Source organism: Chelonoidis abingdonii, chromosome 19, assembly GCF_003597395.2.
Source record: "Chelonoidis abingdonii isolate Lonesome George chromosome 19, CheloAbing_2.0, whole genome shotgun sequence".
NCBI lineage: Eukaryota > Metazoa > Chordata > Testudines > Testudinidae > Chelonoidis > Chelonoidis abingdonii.
The window spans coordinates 21089917-21109212 of NC_133787.1; the positions used below are offsets into that span (position 1 = coordinate 21089917).

At 36.3% G+C, this 19296-nt stretch overlaps 1 protein-coding gene across 3 annotated transcripts in view; it reads left to right on the forward strand.

The window, feature by feature from the left end:
• ZNF536 (zinc finger protein 536) overlaps nt 1-19296 on the forward strand; it is a 292886-nt gene that overhangs the window by 210709 nt on the left and 62881 nt on the right. Inside the window, exon 6 of one of the 3 annotated variants that reach the window (XM_075073678.1) lies at nt 4575-4615. The exons of the other annotated variants lie outside the window; for them this stretch is intronic. Coding sequence (XP_074929779.1) covers nt 4575-4588 — 14 coding nt within the window. The 3' untranslated portion in view covers nt 4589-4615. The remainder of the gene's footprint in view (nt 1-4574; nt 4616-19296) is intronic. 3 annotated transcript variants of the gene reach the window in all.

Genomic DNA, 19296 nt, shown 5'->3' on the forward strand with positions numbered 1-19296 from the left:
TCACTGCATGTACTAGGCAGGAATCATGGTTCTTCTCAGTTTTCCTGTGGTCTTCCTCACTTCCTCCTCATTAGGTACCTAAAGAAAGAAACTGACAAATACTATAGATGGATCAGCAGTGGAATATATTTTGTCAGTGCAGGTATTTGGGAAACTGGTGTTTCATTTAATAGTTTTAATAGTTTACAGATTTTCTTAGTGAGAAAAAGAGAGACGGGTTCTGATTAGTGTAAATCAGGAATAACTCCTGGATTTACAGTTATGAGTAAGATCAGAATCAGTCACACTGTGTTTGCATGTTATCCATGTCCCCCATCACTACATATAATAACTCTTCTCTATAAGGATTTCATGCTTGAGACAGAGACAATATCCTCAGAGTTTTCTATTTGTCACTATATCTCCCCTATTAATCATTATAAAATTTTCTTTATTTCCTTGTCTACAACTGGGATTTAGATTTTCTGGCCTGGAATTAGATGGGCCTAGATGATACCATCTGCTGACTGTTCTTCAATTTATATAAAGATTCTTAGGGTTTGGGGTTGTTTTTTTTTTAAGTGTACACAGCTGAAGAGGAGAAACCAAAAATGGTGTCCAGAATTATCATTCATGTTCTCAGTTTGGCACCCAGAGGCAGATTGGCACATATGCACTCCTTGTAGATAGTGCCTGAGTGTAGAAGTGTTAAGACAGCTTTGAGGCTTGCCATGAGCTACTGTTTTATTAACAGATATTCATGTACCAGCCCCTCTCCACCAGCCAGAAGCTGGAACACAATCAGAAATCACATAGTGGCCTTTGTCACTACAAGGTGCAACTGACTGATTTATTTAGATGCACTAGCAACAAAACACCCAATTAGAATAATACTTCTGCCTTTTGCTTGTTGGTTTCCCTCATGTTGAAGGGTCCCAGCTCCATTTCTATCGATGCATATCTCTTCATGGGTTTCTTGGTTAAGGAAGTATTCTGAAGATTTTCATTGTGTCCCTGGACACTTGGAATTGCACCACTTTCACTTTAAAAGTAAGTAAAAAATTGTAAAAGACTAGAGTTTAAAAGAGAAATTTCACAAAAAAGGCAAAGTTGGGCCCTGTTCCTGCCCTCACACAGACCCCCACTGACTTTATCCACTCTCCCATTGCCTTCCGTTGGGCTCTGTGTGGGCAGAACTGCCTGCCCATATGCTACGGTTGGCTTCATGTCCAGTGTTGTCATCCCACCATATGAGTGTGTTCCAGTTTATTAAATTTTCCCTAGTTCATCAACCATACATTGAAGAAGTGAAGCATATTATTGTGCCTGCTAATACTAGTGTAGTGTCTTCAGTAGGACCCAGCTTCACAGAAACCAGTTTGTCACCATCATTTTTTAGTCATATTGCTTGAGGAGCAGTATTTATCACCGCTTTTGGTAACTTTATTTTGCATTAAAAAGTACAACATTTGGACCAAAGACAATGATGATGACAAATGCTTTTTTCAAAGCTGAAGATCTTAGGGATGTTTAAGTGACTGTGAGGATTTGCTCTTCACATGGTATGAATTGAAAACTGTAGTCAAGATCTGGACTCTGTTGGGTGATTTTCAAGCTTTGATTTGCACTTATTCGGTCACACATCAAATGCAGAATGGAAGTTTTAAAGAGAACAGACATGGGGATTCACCAATGGCAAATCCAAAATCATGTCTGGAGATTTGTAGCTTCTGTTTTACAAGATCTTTTTGTTTGTGTTTTTAAAGTGATGGCACGGTACTGAGGGTTGTAGTTCAACAGCTTGTTGGGTCTTTTAACAATTTGTTCTATGGAGGAGGACGAGAGGGTAGAGACAGCTATATTTATCACTACTGGTGTTCAGCAGAATAATTGATTTTTCAGATTTGGCAGCCAGTGTTCATTCTTCCCCCTACCCCTTTTTCTTTTTATGTCCTAATCAGAGGAAATTTTTCCTCCCAGTTCTTAGTGGAGGACTTTTACTCCAACCTTCCATGCCTATCAAGTGCTGGATCTGCCAAATTATCAGTGCTTCTCCTTGCTTGGCCTTATAGAGTGTCACAGCAGAGGAGCAAGAAGTGTTGCCTTCCAAAAGGAACTAAGCCTGCTGTGCACTGCTTGCCAGTCTGGGGAAAAAATAAGTGCCAGAGAATTGAGACTAGGCTTTTGCCATGGCAATTCACAGTACTTTCCACAGTGCTTTTCTTCGGAGTTGTCTCTCTGAATATGATAGTCAGCTGTAGGAGCTTTCTTGATGACGCTGTTCTAGCAGTAGGAGCAGTGTTTTGTAACATGTATTTGATTTAGCCAAGAAGAACGTGTGTGAGTGATTCTGTCCTGAAGTAGTGGCAGTAACAATACTGATCACCGACTTTGTGTTTTTCATTTTTAATTGTGTGGTCACTTTGTTTTTGGAAGTCTGCTCTGTTCCAGACTGGTACTTAATAGCAATGGGTTAGGTGGATGAAATTTCTCATTATTAGAATTATTGGAAGGGATTTTCAAAAGCACTTGAGTGACTTAAGAATACAAATCCCATTGAAAATCAATTATTTCTATCACTCCATAGATGTGCAAAGTGCTTTACAGACAATTGTACAGTATATTCCCAAAATATCACAGAGGGAGAAAGGAAAGTTAAATAGTTGTCTATTGTTGATTGAAAAAGCAGCTCACCTGTAAAGTAGTTTGGGGCAGTGAACTTAAGAGTGAGGTTAGAATTTAAACAATATGCCTAGACAGTTTGGCAATCGCTTTTGGGGAAGGGATGTATGGGATTTCTCTGGGATGGATCTTCAACTGGTGTACATTTGTCACAACTTAGGATCTGTCCCCACCCTCTTTTTTTCACCTATGGGCTCTACATGATGGAGTCACACCCTTGGGTTAAGAAAGGCTAGTAACAGTTCCCTCCAGAACCTATCAACACCAGTCTGAATGCCAGAGGGGATTGCTTTAATGTGAGGCATTCCCTCCTAGAGAGCCTGAGTGCTCTGCAGCTCTACAAAGATTTGGACTACATTTTAGTTGCTTTTCAGTAGGTTTTTTCTTTTTAATTTATGAAATGCCACAAGCCTCTTGCTTACTAATGGTTAGAACTAAATACCCAGTTCTCAGCGAGAGTGCACTCATAGATAGAATTGGTTCTGAGGCAAAGGTGAGCATTTGAGGCCCCATACTGCAAGATACTGAGTGTCCTCCATTCTGATTTGAAACTAAAGAATGTTCAGTCCCTAACCTGAGACACTCAGAACCTCACAGTGTGAGCTCTATGGCCCAATCCTGCTGCCACTGAAGTCAATGGCAAAAGTCCTACCGACTTTAGTGGAGTAGTATTAGATGCTTGGGCTAAACATCACAAGGGTCAGTTTGGAAAAGTGAAATTAAATATTTGCTGTTATCCCTGTCGATAATTCCATCCCCCTTGTGTCCTCTTCAGGGTGCATAAATCTATTTCTCCATTTTGTTACACAATGTATAATTCTGCTCCCTAAAACAGAATAGAGTAACGTGATGCAGCATTCACAAAACAATCTTTCTTGTTTGAGGGCGTGGAGATGCTAGGAAGGAGGCAGAATGAAGTTGGAAATGAACTGTCATCTATTTAAAAAAAAAGAAAAGAAAAAAAGAAAGCATACAGAGTCGGACTTAAAATCGGTACTTGTCAAGCCCTGTGAGTACAAGGCCAGAATTCAAGACCGAGCTAGCATCTTATCCCTTGTAATCATAGAACTGTTTTCACTGAAAGGACAGCAGGTTATGTGTTGAAAAGTGGTTAAGCTAAGCAGTGTTTAAGGAGATAATGCAAATACAATGCCTCCATTATAGAGAGAGGGTATATATATATTTTTAGAAATCATTACTTTTGGTAAATACATTGTACATAAAATGACAGCTAGAATTTTAAAATCATTTTGGAGGGGGGATGTTGGATTCCACTGAGCCCTAGTTAAGGGATCTTGTCCGTGAGGTCACTGCCAAATTTCAAATGCCCTTTAAATCTTTTTTTATTTGTAAACATATACAATCTTCTCGAATAAGGCCTTAAAAATTTAATACAGGGCTAAATTCACGTTTTAAATATAAAAACATGTTTAATGTATTTACAGAAATTGATTTAATTGTCTAAGTAAAACCAGCTTTGCATAAATTAATAAAATATTTGCACTGGGATAGCATGATAATTGCCCATTTTAGGGAATGAAGTGGTTAGGGCTTCTATTTACTCTGTCTGCTAAGCTCATGCATCTAACACTTAAGCTAACGTGGTTTCTTCAGCACCAACCCTTTAACAAATATTCAAAAAGATGACTGAATTTTGCAAGTTACTGTATTTCATAAAAGGCTTTTTCCAAAGTTTCTGTAGTCAATGAAATTTTTTTTAAAAAACAGCACTTTTTTAAATGGATGTATAACAGTGGTAAATCTTGGCTATTTTTGGTTATTAAAAAAGATACACATGCATCACTAATTAACAATAGGATTTTTATAATAATTTTTGTAATATTATGTAATATTTAAATTTGTGTTGATTTTCTCAATTTTACATGTAGTAATTAATTTTGTCTTACTGACAGATGATTCTCAATGACTGATTTTCAAGAGAAAATCCAGACAGGTATTTTAACGCTTTGTTTTCATTCAAGAAGCCTTGTATTCATGGTTCTGGTTATTGCTAAGGGGCACTGAACTAGGCTCTGTTGTAAATTAAAGGTTTAGTATATTTAGATAACTGAATCAGTTTCCATATTCTTATCTTTATGAAAATCTTTTGGGGGAAAGTGTAAGCAAATTAGGTTTCCACCCTCCTCTGAACAAAGCATGCATATACCAGGTATATAATTCAAACTTTCTCCCTTCCTGGCTTCATTAACGAATGTAAGTATAACAACAAAATAGAAAGCTCAGCCTAAGCCTTTTCCCCAAGGTCAGCTGCTTCTAGGGTTTGCCCTGAAGGCCCCCTGTTCCACCCATAGCACCCTCCATTCAGTAAGAAAAAGAAAGACACTTTGATACCCCTCCCTCCTGTTATTTTCTGGTTGGAGATCACCTGCCACTATGATTCATCAGTAATTTAGATTGAATCTTTATACAGAACACAAGCACCTGACATGCGGGTGATTCAGCAGAGGAACCCTGAATTCCTGTGCCATTCATCATCCTGTTACAGGGAAGCTGCAGGGGATAAAGTTAGGCCAAAGTTAAAGAGACTCACTTTATATCCACAGGATATAATCTCACAGGAACGGGCAATATGGAAAACAAACAAACTCCAATTTTGTATTTAGTTGGTTGTTTTGTTTTAACTGCAAATAATGTATAGTATCTGCCTTTTTTTTTTTTACAATTTTGAAGGTGATTGTTTGTCATTTCCCAATTAGCTATTCGAACATTGAAGCCATAATGGTCAGTGCACCTTTAACATACTCATTAATTTCTTGTTATACTATTTAAGTGCTATGAACTTATCTTTGTCTCTCCCCCCAACCTTCTGTCCCTAACTATTGATCCACGTCTTAGTCTTGAATCTATATATTTTTAGTATTTATTACACTGAACTTGTAGACTGTGACATTGTAGTTAAGGGGCTGTTGGGGTTTCACAGTTTTTAGGGATTTGTAATTCAGTCATTTTAAATACACAAGGCTGATAGTTGGCGATAATTCTTTCCAAAGCATGTGTCATTCTCATTTCCATTAATTGGAGTTATAGGTATATTGATGCATCTACATAAATATCCAGACCAGATGCTGTATTTCAATATAAAAACTGGCTAATCTCTGTTGTAATATTAGATCAGTGGCAGTTACATTTTTTGCCAATTTTAGTGCTGTTTGGTAATACAGCTAAAAATAAAACAAGTGTTGATGGAGAGAAAGTAAGAATGAGTGGAGCATTTGTGGCCTGATCGAATGATTGAAATCAGTGGGGGACTTTCCATTGACTTCAGGTTTGGATCAGGCTTCTGGTTTTCACTACAAGCTGGTCTGAAAATATCAGATTTATAGCGTATAGAGCCTTTATATTTCTATCTTCTAACCTTGTCTTGCTAGTGTCTTATCACATCACTTCCTGCACCCTTTGCTATAACAGCGATGTCTGCCTTGATTACCTTCTTATGTGCCTTTCACCCACTCTGCCTGCACCTGCTTCTTCTACGCTATCCCTGTACAAAGAACTCCCTTTCCAATTTGTCTCTGAAATCCTTCCTCAAAGCCCACTTATGGAACAGTGCTTGTAAGAGGTTGTCTACACATGAAAGTCAATTCAAAAAAAAAGTAGGGTGTGAATTTTAAAGTGGATTAACTATTCCTGAGTAACAATATGTGTAGACACATTTATTCCAGTATAAGAGCATCCACACATGGAGTTAATCAGGAATTGCTAGTCTGGAATAACTCCCTGTGTAGACAAACCCTAATTAGTAAACAGCCAATTAATGATGTCTAAATTGAAGGGCAGTAGGGATTATATGTGTATGTATGTATATGTGTGCGTTTGTATAGCACCTGGCACAATGGGGCACTAATTCTGACTGGGATGGGGCCTCTCGTATAGTATAGTATTTAAATCCTATTTATTTTCATGAAGGGTTGTGGAATAAGTTTTTTGGCATGGTCATTCTACTGACTTCATACATGGTTCATGAGACCCAGTACTATCATCAAAAAGTATATATGCCATTGAGGCATAAATTCATTCTATATATCTTCTTAGAATCTGAAAAATAGAAGTATCAGTTTTTTAAGCACATTGACTTTTGTATATGTGTAACCTATGAACACAGGCCAAGATCCTGCAAGGCACTGGGGTGTTCAATTCCCTTTTGGGGTCTGGGCCATTGATACCTGTCCAGTCAGGTATTTGTGCATTTTCATGTCCAGCCAGATACCTACCTGGATATATGTATATGCTTACACTTAATTTGCATGCATGTCACTTATTTGGACCCATACATCATATATACACATGGAAATGTATGGAGTTCGGCCACCTTATACCAGCTGAGGATCTGGCCCATGATATGCATGCAATTGCCTGCAAATGTCTGTTTTAAATCATGGCTCATATGTTTTACAGTTGTTTAGGATGGAAGGTCAGGGACAACCATCACTTACACTCTCTGTCTTTCCTTCTTTTGAGCAACTCCTTCTGTATAGTTTCTTACACACATTTTTGCCGCTGCTGTCCTTGGTGGCATATTCCATAAGAAATTCCATCTGAATTCCTTTTGCGCCTGCTTTCTCTTAGCATCAGTTCATACCCAATTGCTGTTAGATATGACACAAGCTTAAGTAGCCTTCTATAGCAGTTCTGTACTCCTTAACCTCCTCTTCTAAGGAATATAGATCTGGTTTGTTTTTGACTAAGATAATTTTGTCACTTGATATCCTGTGTTGTACTTCCTCAATTTTTTAAATGATAATGTAGTCAAAGCTGATGTACAATATTCCAAATTATTTCTTTGCTATTCTGTTATAAAGTGCGCAAACGGTTTCTAACACTTTAAAGTCAATACCTCTGTTTGTGTATCACAGAAGTATCTTTACTTTTTTGTGCTGCTGTTAGGTCTTGTGATTAAGATTTTAGCACTTTATTCGGAATTCCTCACAGCGCTTCTGTTTTGTCCCCATTAGTTGATGAGAACTCTAAGCACGTCATCCCTTTTCTCTATGTACGTAGTTCACCCTAATTTTTTCTTTGTTGAATTGTATCAAATCTCTTTCTATATTCCCTCAAAGAAATTCTGAATTTTCCATTTTTTGCCACCTTCATTTTTACTGTCTGCAGTTTCTCCTCCATTTTCTATATTGCATAAATTTCACCCGCCTTCTTGTAGATTTCTTCTTTGAAATCACTGATACAGAAAGTGAAAAAAATTAGCTTATTAGTGATGCTTGTGGGACACCAGTCAACACCACCCATAGTCCTAATCTCTCTATGTTAATGTAAGGAAAAGCTGTGCCTTCAATATCCTATCCAGTTCTTTATCCAGTATTCAGCTCACCCTCTTTTCAAAACTTACTCACACTGTAAATTAGTCTTTCAGGAGGTAGTGCAGCAAAAGTCTTTTTAAGGTCCAAGTAAGTCATGCTCACGGCTTTCTTCATCATTTTATTTTTTCTTTATTTTTTTTCAAAATATTCTATTAGTTTTGTTACGTATGATCTCTCTTTTGTGAATCCATGCTGAATATCTTTAATTAAATCATAACTTTCCCCTATTTTGTCCCTGATTAGTATTTCCAATACCTTCCCCACTGCTGAAGTTGGGCTTACTAGTGTTTAATTTATTTGATCTTCCCTAGAGCTGTTATTACATTAGTCCTCCCATCCAGTGGCATTTCCTCTCCCTCCAAAGATATTTGCTAAAGCTTCCCTGCTCCTTTGCCTCTTCCTGCAAAATTCTGGCATGGAGCCCATCTTTGGTGACTGATTTTGGATCTTAAATTGTATTCCCAATACATTTTTACCGCTTCACCTTTAATTTCATTTGTTACTCTTTCTAATCCTTGGTAGCTGGTGTTTCTTGACAACATGAATCTGCTCCTGTTCCTGTTGAAACTAGTAGGAGCAGGAGCCTGGGAGTGCCCAGGTTTGTTGGTTCCAAATGAACTTTTCATTGCTTTTAGAGCTTCTTTTTAAAGGTGGCCTCACCCCAACTTTTGAATAAGTCAGATCAGTACACATATCTATTTTAGGAATTTATATAGTCTCCATTGCTGTAGTATCTGAGCACTTCACAATCTGTAATGAATTTATCCTCACGCTATCCCAATTAGGCAGGATGGTGCTGTTATTCCCATTTCACTGATAGGGAGTTGAGGTGCAGAAGGACTAAGTTTAAGGTCACATGGGAAATCCATGATGAAGCATGAAATTGAACCCAAATCTTTGAGACTCACACTAGCACCCTAACCAGTAGATCATCCTTCCTCTTATGAATCCAAGATCTTTGACTCACGAATTTACAGGCTGCTTTTGTGTCCTTAGTGTATTTTTGCTAGGTAATATGTATATTCTTTATACTGATATTAACTCCTCTTTGAACATCTGCCATTTCCATATAGAATCACTTCTTCCATTTCTTTTATTCCATACAGGGTCTGCTCCTCCCCTCTCTGAAATCAATTAGAAGTTTTGCTGTTGGCTTCCTTGAGAGCAGGAGCTAGCCTTGAGAGTCACTAACACTTCTGTCAACAGCGTTATCTTTTAGTTGTAAATTTGGTTCTAACTCGATGTATGCATATTGTATGCAAAGAATGGATACTCAGAAGAAGCCCATCCATTTTAATGTAACCTCTCAGTCTTAGATTTGGGTCATAGCAGTTCTGCTGCAATGGGTTGTAGAAAAGATTCAGCTAAGGGAGGAATCAAAGTAGTTCCTTTGACTGTCTAGATCCCCTGGAATGTATTTCCTCACCATTCTTTAGAAGTCTCAGACTTTCATCAAAGGTATTAAAATAGAAACAAAATATTTATAATATTCTCTATCTTATTTTATAGATATATATAAACTTAAAATAACCCAAAGAAATGTAAATGCAAAAAGCATTAAAATAAGGTTAGGTACTAAATTTTCCAACTGGCGCAGGAAGAATTTGTCCCATCCCTCCTGTTAACTGCTATAGGAGTCAAATGACTCTGTCCCTGCAAACTTCCATGGAAATGAACCCCCCTAAGACTGCAACTTAAACCAGAAAACAGCCACTCTGTCCTTAATTCACCTCATTTTGATTAAAAACTGGTACTGGATATGATATGTAAGAAAACACTTACTGCTCTGAGACCCTGGAAACCTGAGCATGATGGAATACATCAGGGTGGAGTGGCAGTCTTGACTCTGAATATTTTTGCTTTTGTCAGTTAAAGTCAGACAGTGAATGTTACTGTAATGACATTTTATATCTTCCACTCTGTATTCTAGTGGAGGGAGCCACAGGTGTTCCACTGGAATTACTCACACATTTATAAAATTGGACATTCTGTCATTAAATGGACTTAAAACTAAAAAGCCTTTGTCTGTGAAAGGTGACCAATAGAAAGAGACTTTGGATTATCTGATATCCCATAACTTAATCATATGGCTCTTAAGAGTGGGACATAAGCAGCTGTGTCTCACTAATATGCATGCAATATGTGTAAAGTGATATGCTTTAATTCTAAACTTGTTTTTAGCAGGAAGAAAAAGCATTTAGATGAGGAACATTAAGATTCAGCATTAACCGTTTTTTTCCTCAGGGCAAAATTATTCATCACCTGATATTTATTAAGGCAGCATTTTTATTTTATTGCTATACACCATACAGAATCTTTCTAAACATTCTCAAAGTTTTGTGATAAAGTTTAATAGAGTAGCTAACAGTATTTAACTGGACTTTCAAAATCAGTGATTTTGAAAAAGAGTTTATTTAAAAAAATAGAAATGTTGTCAGACAACACAGCTGAAATAACCAGGACAAGCATTCATTTAATTTACCATTTCAGTTTAAATATTTTTTATTCATCCTCCCATATTACATAAATTTGATTTCAGTATTGTAGTCTTAATTGTTAGTTTGTGTTGGTTTAACCTCTCTTATTTAAGTATGTTTGCTTTAATAATATTTTAAAAAAACTAAGACAAAGAAACTGTAGATTAGAGACTTTATTTTCAGGGTAAAATGATACGGATAAGTGAGCGTCAACTGACCAGAAATTATTTGCTTCTGTCTGTTAGACACGTAATGGAGTCATTTAACTAGTCAAATTAGGAGCTGTAGAAATGCACCATGCTTCATTACTGAGTTCGAATGGGCACCATTTTACATTTACGTCAAAAATTATCTCATAGCAAATTAATGTTTTCATTGTGCTGAAAAATCAAAGCTATGCAGTATTAGCACCACCTAGAGGACATAGCAAAATAGTTTTAAAATATTTTCAGTTCAAGAAAAACAATGATGAATATATTATCTTTAAAAACCAAGTATCTTAAAAAAAAACCTCTAAAAACTTTCTCGTGTTGTTTATATTATCTGTATCTATATCTATGTCTAAACTAAACCAGATAGTTTAGCTGCATGAACTAAGAAAAAGTGTAATGACATAAATGTATACTTCTGAAATTACAAAGAAATTAACAGAATACTTCAGTTCAATAGGTTTGGTACATTATAGGAATACTGGGTAGTTTTCTTGCTTTATCCAGTTTCACACTGTTCCTTACATTGCAAATTGGTACTTTTGTGAGGTCTTTCTGTGTCTATACTGTTGGCTATGCATATTACATACAGAAAAGAATTCTTTTTAAATATGAACATTTTCTTTTACTTGGGAAATACTGAAAACATTCTCATTTTAATCTGAGATTTTTAATAAAGTCATTTTGTATCTTCATTAAAAATTCCCAGAAAGCTAAAGAGAAATAAGTTGAGGAGAAAGTAGTTATTTAACAAATTAAACACAACAATTGGTGGACAACTAGTGAAGATGAAATGCTCAAGTGTACTGAAAGAACCCAGGTGAATGAAGAAAATGAGGGAGAAAATAGAATGCATCTTAAAAATATTTCATCACTACGCTGGGTGGCTCTGATGCAAAAATGTAAAGAATAGCATAACATTTAAAGCAAGACATTTAAAATGTGGTGCAAATTTTGTGTCTTCAACTTCTAGAATTACATTTTCCCAATGAGACATTTGTAAGGTAGCTGACAATGTAAAACAGAATGTCTTTTGGCTGGGAACACTCAACAGGGAGTGAAGTTACAGTGGACATCTTCGACATCAAGGGTAGATGATAGCAGGGGATGCAGGTTCATACCCAAGTGTTTTGTGATGAAAGAATGTGCCTAAGCTAAGTGCCTTTAGCAACCACAGAATTGTGGCTTATTGCTTTAATCAAACTTTAGGAGTTTGTGGAATAAAGTTGAAAAACAATTAGCTAATAAGACTTACATCAGATACTCCTTAGACCATGATCCAAAGACCACTGACATCAATACAAGTCAGTCCATTAATTTCAATGGCCTATGGATCAGGCCCATAAAGCTCAAACTTGAAAACCCATTAATAGATTTTTAAGGTCAGAAGAGACTGTTAGGATCATCGAGTTTGACCTTCTGCATAATATGGGTCATAGAATTTCACCCAGTAATTCCTGCAATGAAGGGATTTTCATACATGAGCAATTGGACCACTCAAGTGACTAAGGAATACTCATTTGAGAGTTTGCAGGATTTGAATGTTTGATCTGACCCTTCCTAAATGTATTTTTACATGTTTTTTTTAATTGACAAGATTATCTAAACTTACTTTTCCAATGTTATTGCATGTTTTGTTCTGTGTATCTTAATGAGTTTGCCATGTTAATATTCTTTGAAAGCTTTTATAGAATGAAAACCAACCAAAAAACGCTCCATATTTTTGACACAAAATATAATAGCCTGATACAAATATGAGCAAATAGGAGGAAGTGGGACACAATTCATCTGGTATTACATTTATCTCTGACACAAATGATCATTTATTAATTAAAATGCTGCCTGCCAACTCTATTTTGGAGACAAACATTCCACATAATTGTGTCAAGTATGTAATTTTTGTTAGTATTCTGTATCTTTCGTATTTCAGTGAGATACTCTTCAGGATCCTTTTGAAAATCAAATAATTGCTTGCGATAGTATTTCCTGGCTAAGTACAGTATTTAAAACACATATTGTGCTGAAAGTTCAAGAATTTGATAGTGACTTTAGGGCCATGCCAAACTGGTAGGCGAAAGAACATGCCTGTAAGCAAGTTTTCCTTTTGCTCTAGACAAAGCTGTTTTTTTTTTTTAATGGCTTAAGCTCATTGCTGAAAAGAAATTCTTTGAAACAGCAAACAAAAAATGTTAAGAGTCTTGTTTACAAGTACTCTGGTGTTTTCTTCTTTAACTGTAGAAACACTTTACCTATTACCATGAATCTTATCTGCTGAAATGCTTCAGCCTTCATGTTATGTTTACCAAGGCCAGACCAGAGGATCAAATAATTTATAACCATTCCTGTTGGATTTTATGTAATAACTTTGGAACTCATATAAAGTAATGATCCACAAACTCTTTTAATGTTCATTATAAACTATGAAATATTTCTCAGAACCATTGCAATTATGTGACCAGACATAACTGTTTCACACATGAGTAAATACAGGGAGGTTTAACATAACTTTATTATCTTCCTGTCTTTTCTCTCATTGATGTGATAATGCTGTTTTAATATTTTCCTAAAGAAAAGTTAAGTAATTTCAGAATCTCTGTTGAGGCCTAGTTTATTGGTTTTTGTAATAGAGCACTGAAAAATAATTATATTTATGATTAAACCGACACTAGTAAATGTTGTGTCTGAATAGGAGTAAAATACCCCAAAAGCTTTCTATAATTGTAGATGTTTTTGTCACTATTTCTACTCAATTTTTGTGCTATATAAAGTTGATAAAAGGAAATATTGAGGATCCATCTATCTAACCATTTATTCTGTGCTCATCACCATAGTATCAAGGCTCCTTACTAGGGGACATTCTGATTTTTATTATATATTAAAGTGTTAATGGATATGGAATGGGAAAACCACTTACAATCTCATGCAGTAACAGTTCACTGATTATTTCAGGGAAAATACCTCCCTCCAAAGGAAAAACCCGTGAATGAAGAAAAGTTCTCAACACAGAGGAGAAGATTCACCTTGTGGTGTTTCCTCTGCCTCCTACCCTTGAGGAAGAGGGTTTAGGAGATCACAGAGAGGGGGAAAGGGTGAGGTCTATAAATCTGGTGGCACTCATGGCTCCCCAGGAAAACCAGCCTACATCCCTGGAGATCCAAGTCTCCTCACAGTGCTCAGGAGGCCCCATCTTAGGAGTAATGCTGCTGTTGGGTTTCCCCTTGAAGTTTGTAAAATGGGAGATGAAGATGCAATGGTCAGTTACTGCTCATTGCACCAGCAGTTCCTCCTGTGTAATTGTCAAGCTGTACAGAGGGGAATGTGCTACAGAAAGAGGTTGCTCCTTGACCCTGCCATCTGAGACCAAACAGCCCCAATCCATGGCTGTGTGTTTCATGCATGTGGGTTATACATGTGTCAGTGGCCATTTGGAGCATGCCACATGTGACCGTACATAGTGGAGTTGTTTGAAGTCATCCTTTAATTCTGCCATATGAATGAAGTACCCACACTGCAGACCTTCTTTACATTGGCTATTCAAAGAGCTTGGAATAGTTAGAATAAGAATTAAAGCTGGAAAATATAATTATTTTGTATTTGTATTATAGCAATCCAGAGATGTCCCAGTCAGAAATGTGGCCCCTTTTTGAAACTTGGAAGGCATTTCAGACTATATGTATGCTTAATCTTGTATGGTTTATCCAGACAAAAGTCATGTTACTCTAGTAATCATTTTATCTAAATAAAGGCTGCAGGATCACCAACTGTGTTCGTAATTGGTGAAATTGACCCCAGTATAGAGGACTCATTCCCATTTGAGAGAAAGGGAGAAACGTGGGTAGATTTACCTTATTATCCCTTACCTGTGACAAAATGAGCCTCTGTACCGGGTCTGAATAAGCTGGCCTGGAGAGGCATGTACAATATGGATGTAGAGCTGTAAAAGGTTCAGTAGATTTGATTCAATTGCCAGAACACATAGGAATTTCAGCGGCTTTCCCAGCCCGTAGGCTGGAATAGCAGCATTGCAGGCCCTCACTGCAGCCCCACAACCTTCCAGGGGACTGAAAGGTTTAATTCCATCCCCCAATCTCCTGCTTCGCTCCTTTTACTCAGGCTTTGTGCAGTGAGAGGTAAATTTCATGCATTGAGAGGAAGGAAGAGAATTCATAAATGTTATTTTCATGAGTCAGCCAAAGTGATAAGTGGTGAAGCACAGAAGAGCCATGAATCAGTTAGGCATGGTCATTCCTAAAGTGAGAAAATAATTTGTTTATTCCACACAGTCCCTTTGCTGTGTGTTGTATGTGTAGAACATTCCATTCTCTTAAAGTTTTAAATTAAAATGATTTTATTTTGCCTTATGAAATGCTAATGCATTAAAGTATGATTCTACTTGTCCTTTTGCTGGTAGAAAAATGTGGTGTGACTAATGACACGATGAGATAATATATTCGTGAGGTCCAAAGGATGGTTGTATTAAAACAATGTACTCATTCTCACTTAAGACATTTAGTGTAGCTTTGTACAACTTTAAACATTAATCAATTTCCGGTTTACAAATTTCCACATGCAAAATTTAAAATTTTCAAATTTAAAGAGAAACTGAGATTTTTCACCAATAACATTTCACTTTCACTAGCGAAAACTTTTTTTTATCATTACAAATGGCATATTTTGCTTAAGAACAAATCACAATTGTTGACTTGTCTCCCAAATGAAAATTTACCCCTTTTGTGAAGAAATTTCTCAGTTTTGGCAGTGAAGACCAACTTTTAGTTTTTCTGGAAAACTATGAAAAATTCAAAACCAAACCACAACATCATTTCACTTTATACAAACTGTTCCAAGTATGATTTTCTCTCAAGTTCTGAAATTTGTTTTCCACATCTCTAGGCAAGCTTTAAAGTCATGTTAACTTGTACAAGGATAAAATAGGTATTGTACTGAAACAGGCAACTCTGGAGTCTTGGCTGGTACAAATGGAACCTGCACAGATTGGGTATTAAGATATTCTAAAACACAATAAAGGGTAAAGCACCAAACTTCCGTAGCCATAGACAAAAAGAATAAGGCTTCATGCAGCCAAAGCTTATATACAAACACTTTGTCGCTGTCGTCAGAGCTATTTCTCTTCAAACTTCCAGTCCAGTTTCCTAGGATTTCCCTTCAGGACTTCTTCCATCCTAATCTCCTAGTTCTTTTTGCTCACAGAAACTCTTTTTTTTAATATATGACTGTTGAAGCTAATTACTTTCCTACCTCATTTCCCACTCCAGCTAGTATGACTTGGCAGTCCTTTCCCTGCATGTTATAGCAAGGTTTTGTACCTGACCTTGGAATGATTCGGCAGAAGACTCCTGCATTTCTATATAGGTTTTAGCTGTGAAATGCCCGCTGAGTAATGTGTCTGTAAGTCCATTGACTGCTAACCTATGCATAGCAGCTGTATAGGTCTGAATGACGCAGCTTTCTTCTCGTGCACCTAAGCATATGTTGTAGAGAGAGTTTGGCCCCAAGTATTTTAGATTGTTTTTATAATATTAGTATTTTAAGGGACTTTGCCTTGCTTGGCACGTGAAAACTATATTTTCATTTGGATATAAGAGAAACTAAAAGTACAACCTCCCCCCAAAAAAACCCATTAGCACTAGCATGAGAAGTAATGTCAGTGTTATGATTCACCTAGGGGTTACTTTATATTATTGTCCTTAGATTTACTTGAGAGAAAGCTACTGCTTTTTCTTTAGAATCAAGACTATTTAAAACAAAATGATCATATTTTCTGTGATACATTACTTTGTAAGAAATTGTATCAGAGCATCTTTTTGAATAAACCTATCCATTATATAGAGCGTATGATTCAAATTTGAAACAAAAAAATAATTTAAACAATCTTTTAAACATCAGTATTATGTTGGATTCCTTTTTCAAAGAATATTATTCACAGTTATCTCTTTTATGTTGTTGTTATTTCAATTATAAAAACTGAAATCAGTTGTCTTTAAGTCTTAGTATTCTTTCACCAGAATTATACTCTGCTTTCTCTTCAGTTCGTATAATTCTTTCACCATCGATGTACACAGACTTGTTGACTGTCAATATTGCTGAGCGTACAACTGGCACACTTAGGTTAGCTCGTCTGAAACACTGTCTCTTGCGATTCAAAGGATGTCATTGCTGTCTAAGTGGCAGAGTGATAATACATCTGCACTCTCTGTATGTGACACCTAACTGTCACGTGGCTTTTTCAATGGACAGCAGTGTCTGTCATTTTGCTGTGAGACCCAACATAAAGTGTACATCACCCTTGACACAATATAAAGTGCAATGCATAAGGAAGGTTATTCCAGGTGTCCACGGAATTTGAGTGCTTTGTTTTGATAGGCAATATTAAACAATAGCATTCTCTAAGGGCTAAATTTTGCTCTGCTACATTAGAAGTAAATTCACAGTAGCTTCACTGACCTTAAAGAGCCTGCTCAGACTTCAATAGGTCAGAGGATTAAATGGCCAAAAAGTCAATGATGTATTTCAACCAGTAAGTGTTGTTATGGGTATGGCCTGAGAGCCAGGGTGTGGTTTTAGAGAATACCTGGCCCCATGCACCCCCCAATCCCACACAGACGTCTACTGCTGCTAGGCAGAATAATTTAAATGAGGAAATTCCATGGAGTTACTCTGGATTTACATTGTTGTAACTGAGGGAATTTGCACAATAAGAAATCATATAAATGGGCATTTAATATATCCAGGGCTATTATTAGTAGATATTTAACTTAAAGAAAGAGAAGTATCTTGATTTTTTTCCTTTCAGCCTTCTGCTTCATGCCTCACAGTATACTCTAACTCCCCACACTAATTCATAATGCTTAATTATAAGGTGGCAGTCACAAAAGAAAGATTCAGATTGTTCAGTGAAAATGTGAAGTTACTTTATTCATCATTCTCATCACATCTTGGAAGTACCAATCAAAAATAGATGAAATATTTTCCTAAACTAATTAGAACCTGCCTTCCTTCTGTGGAGTGTTTCAGAGTTGCCACTGTTGTCTGCAGATGTCATTTGGAATGAATGCAGGATCAGACCCTAAAAGTTAGTTTTTGTTGATGATGGTTATTAAGCAGTAATTCAAATGACAGTCAGCGGTAGCAAGGAGTGATTATAGTGTTGCGGGACTAAGGCCACAAAGTGTTGAGTGCCCTTAACTTCAAAACTTCTGTAATAAGAAGGTTATATTTCATCTCAGTGGCTCCTTACTAACCATTGAGCAATTAGACAATTTTACCAAATCTTATCCTTTCTTAGATTATAAGTTGTTTGGAGCAGGGCCTTTTGTATATTTCCACAACAAGACCCTTAGCTTTCCAGGGAACTCTGGGCATTACTGCAAAGTAAATAAGAAATAATAATAATGATAGTCTTGAGGAGTTAGTGGAAGACAGCTTTGAGGATCAGATTCTTATAGATTAAGTGATTAGTCCACTTAAAATGTTCCCAATGTTCCTCTTGGCAATTGATACAAATGTGACTCCCATGAAAGTATTTTCTATTTGCATAAAAATTAAGCATAAAGTGAAACATACATACAATGCAAATTCCCTTTTTCCTAAAGATTTTGTGAAAATTTTATAGGTAAAAATACCTATTTCAGGATTTGTAAGCACAATTAGAGTTGGTTAACCTTTTTATTTACAACAAATATTTTATGCTATATGAGTGCTATTAGGATGCAAAGCTTGAAAGTTTTAGCAAAATATATTTTACACAAGGTATTTATAATATTGAAGATTGGAGTGGAACTGGCTGAATTGGTAAGTATAGATTTATCGCGTAGCTGTTGATAGCCCTATGGTGAAAATACACCCTATATTGATTCTCACTGGGGACTATATTATTAAAATATGTAAATGTAAAAATTGACTCTGGAAACTAAAAAATAAATTATACCTATAAATCAGGGATAGCTGATAAACTAATAAATATCTATCACTATTATATCTCATTATTTCCCAAAGATATCTGAAAGGCACTTAATTGCAATTCAGTAATCAATTATTCAATTAACCCTCTTCTCATCAAATATATATTTGATACAGTTTTGTGAAGCTTGGGCTCTAAAAGGTTTATATTGATTGCAAGTTTTAAGGCCACATGTTTCAGTTATTGGATCTGTGCAGTCAGATAGACATCTCAGGTTCACTAGAATATGCAAATATTTTAGTGTAGTGAGTTTCAAAGATGGTTAGAATCATGAAGTTGATTTGCACTATCTTTTAAAATCATTTCCTAGTAACTATCTGACAAAAGTGTGCTGCTTATGTAACACATTATTCAAAAATTATTCAAAAGTATCCAGCTAATTTTTGTGTGTGGCTTATATAATGCTTTGGGTTGACTGTGAACAACTTTTTGCAGGTACTCCCTATTCATGATGCGTTGGTTAGAACTACTCAGAAAAGTCCCTACAAAACATTTTTGTAGGACTTTGCCGGTTTGTCGAAATCTAAATATTTTACAAAGGCATTTAGATATCAAGGAAATTCTAAGGAAATCCAGGAGTCAGATAGAAACCTGCCTCGTTTCCTGCCAGCTCACCACTGACTGCTTGGCAGCTC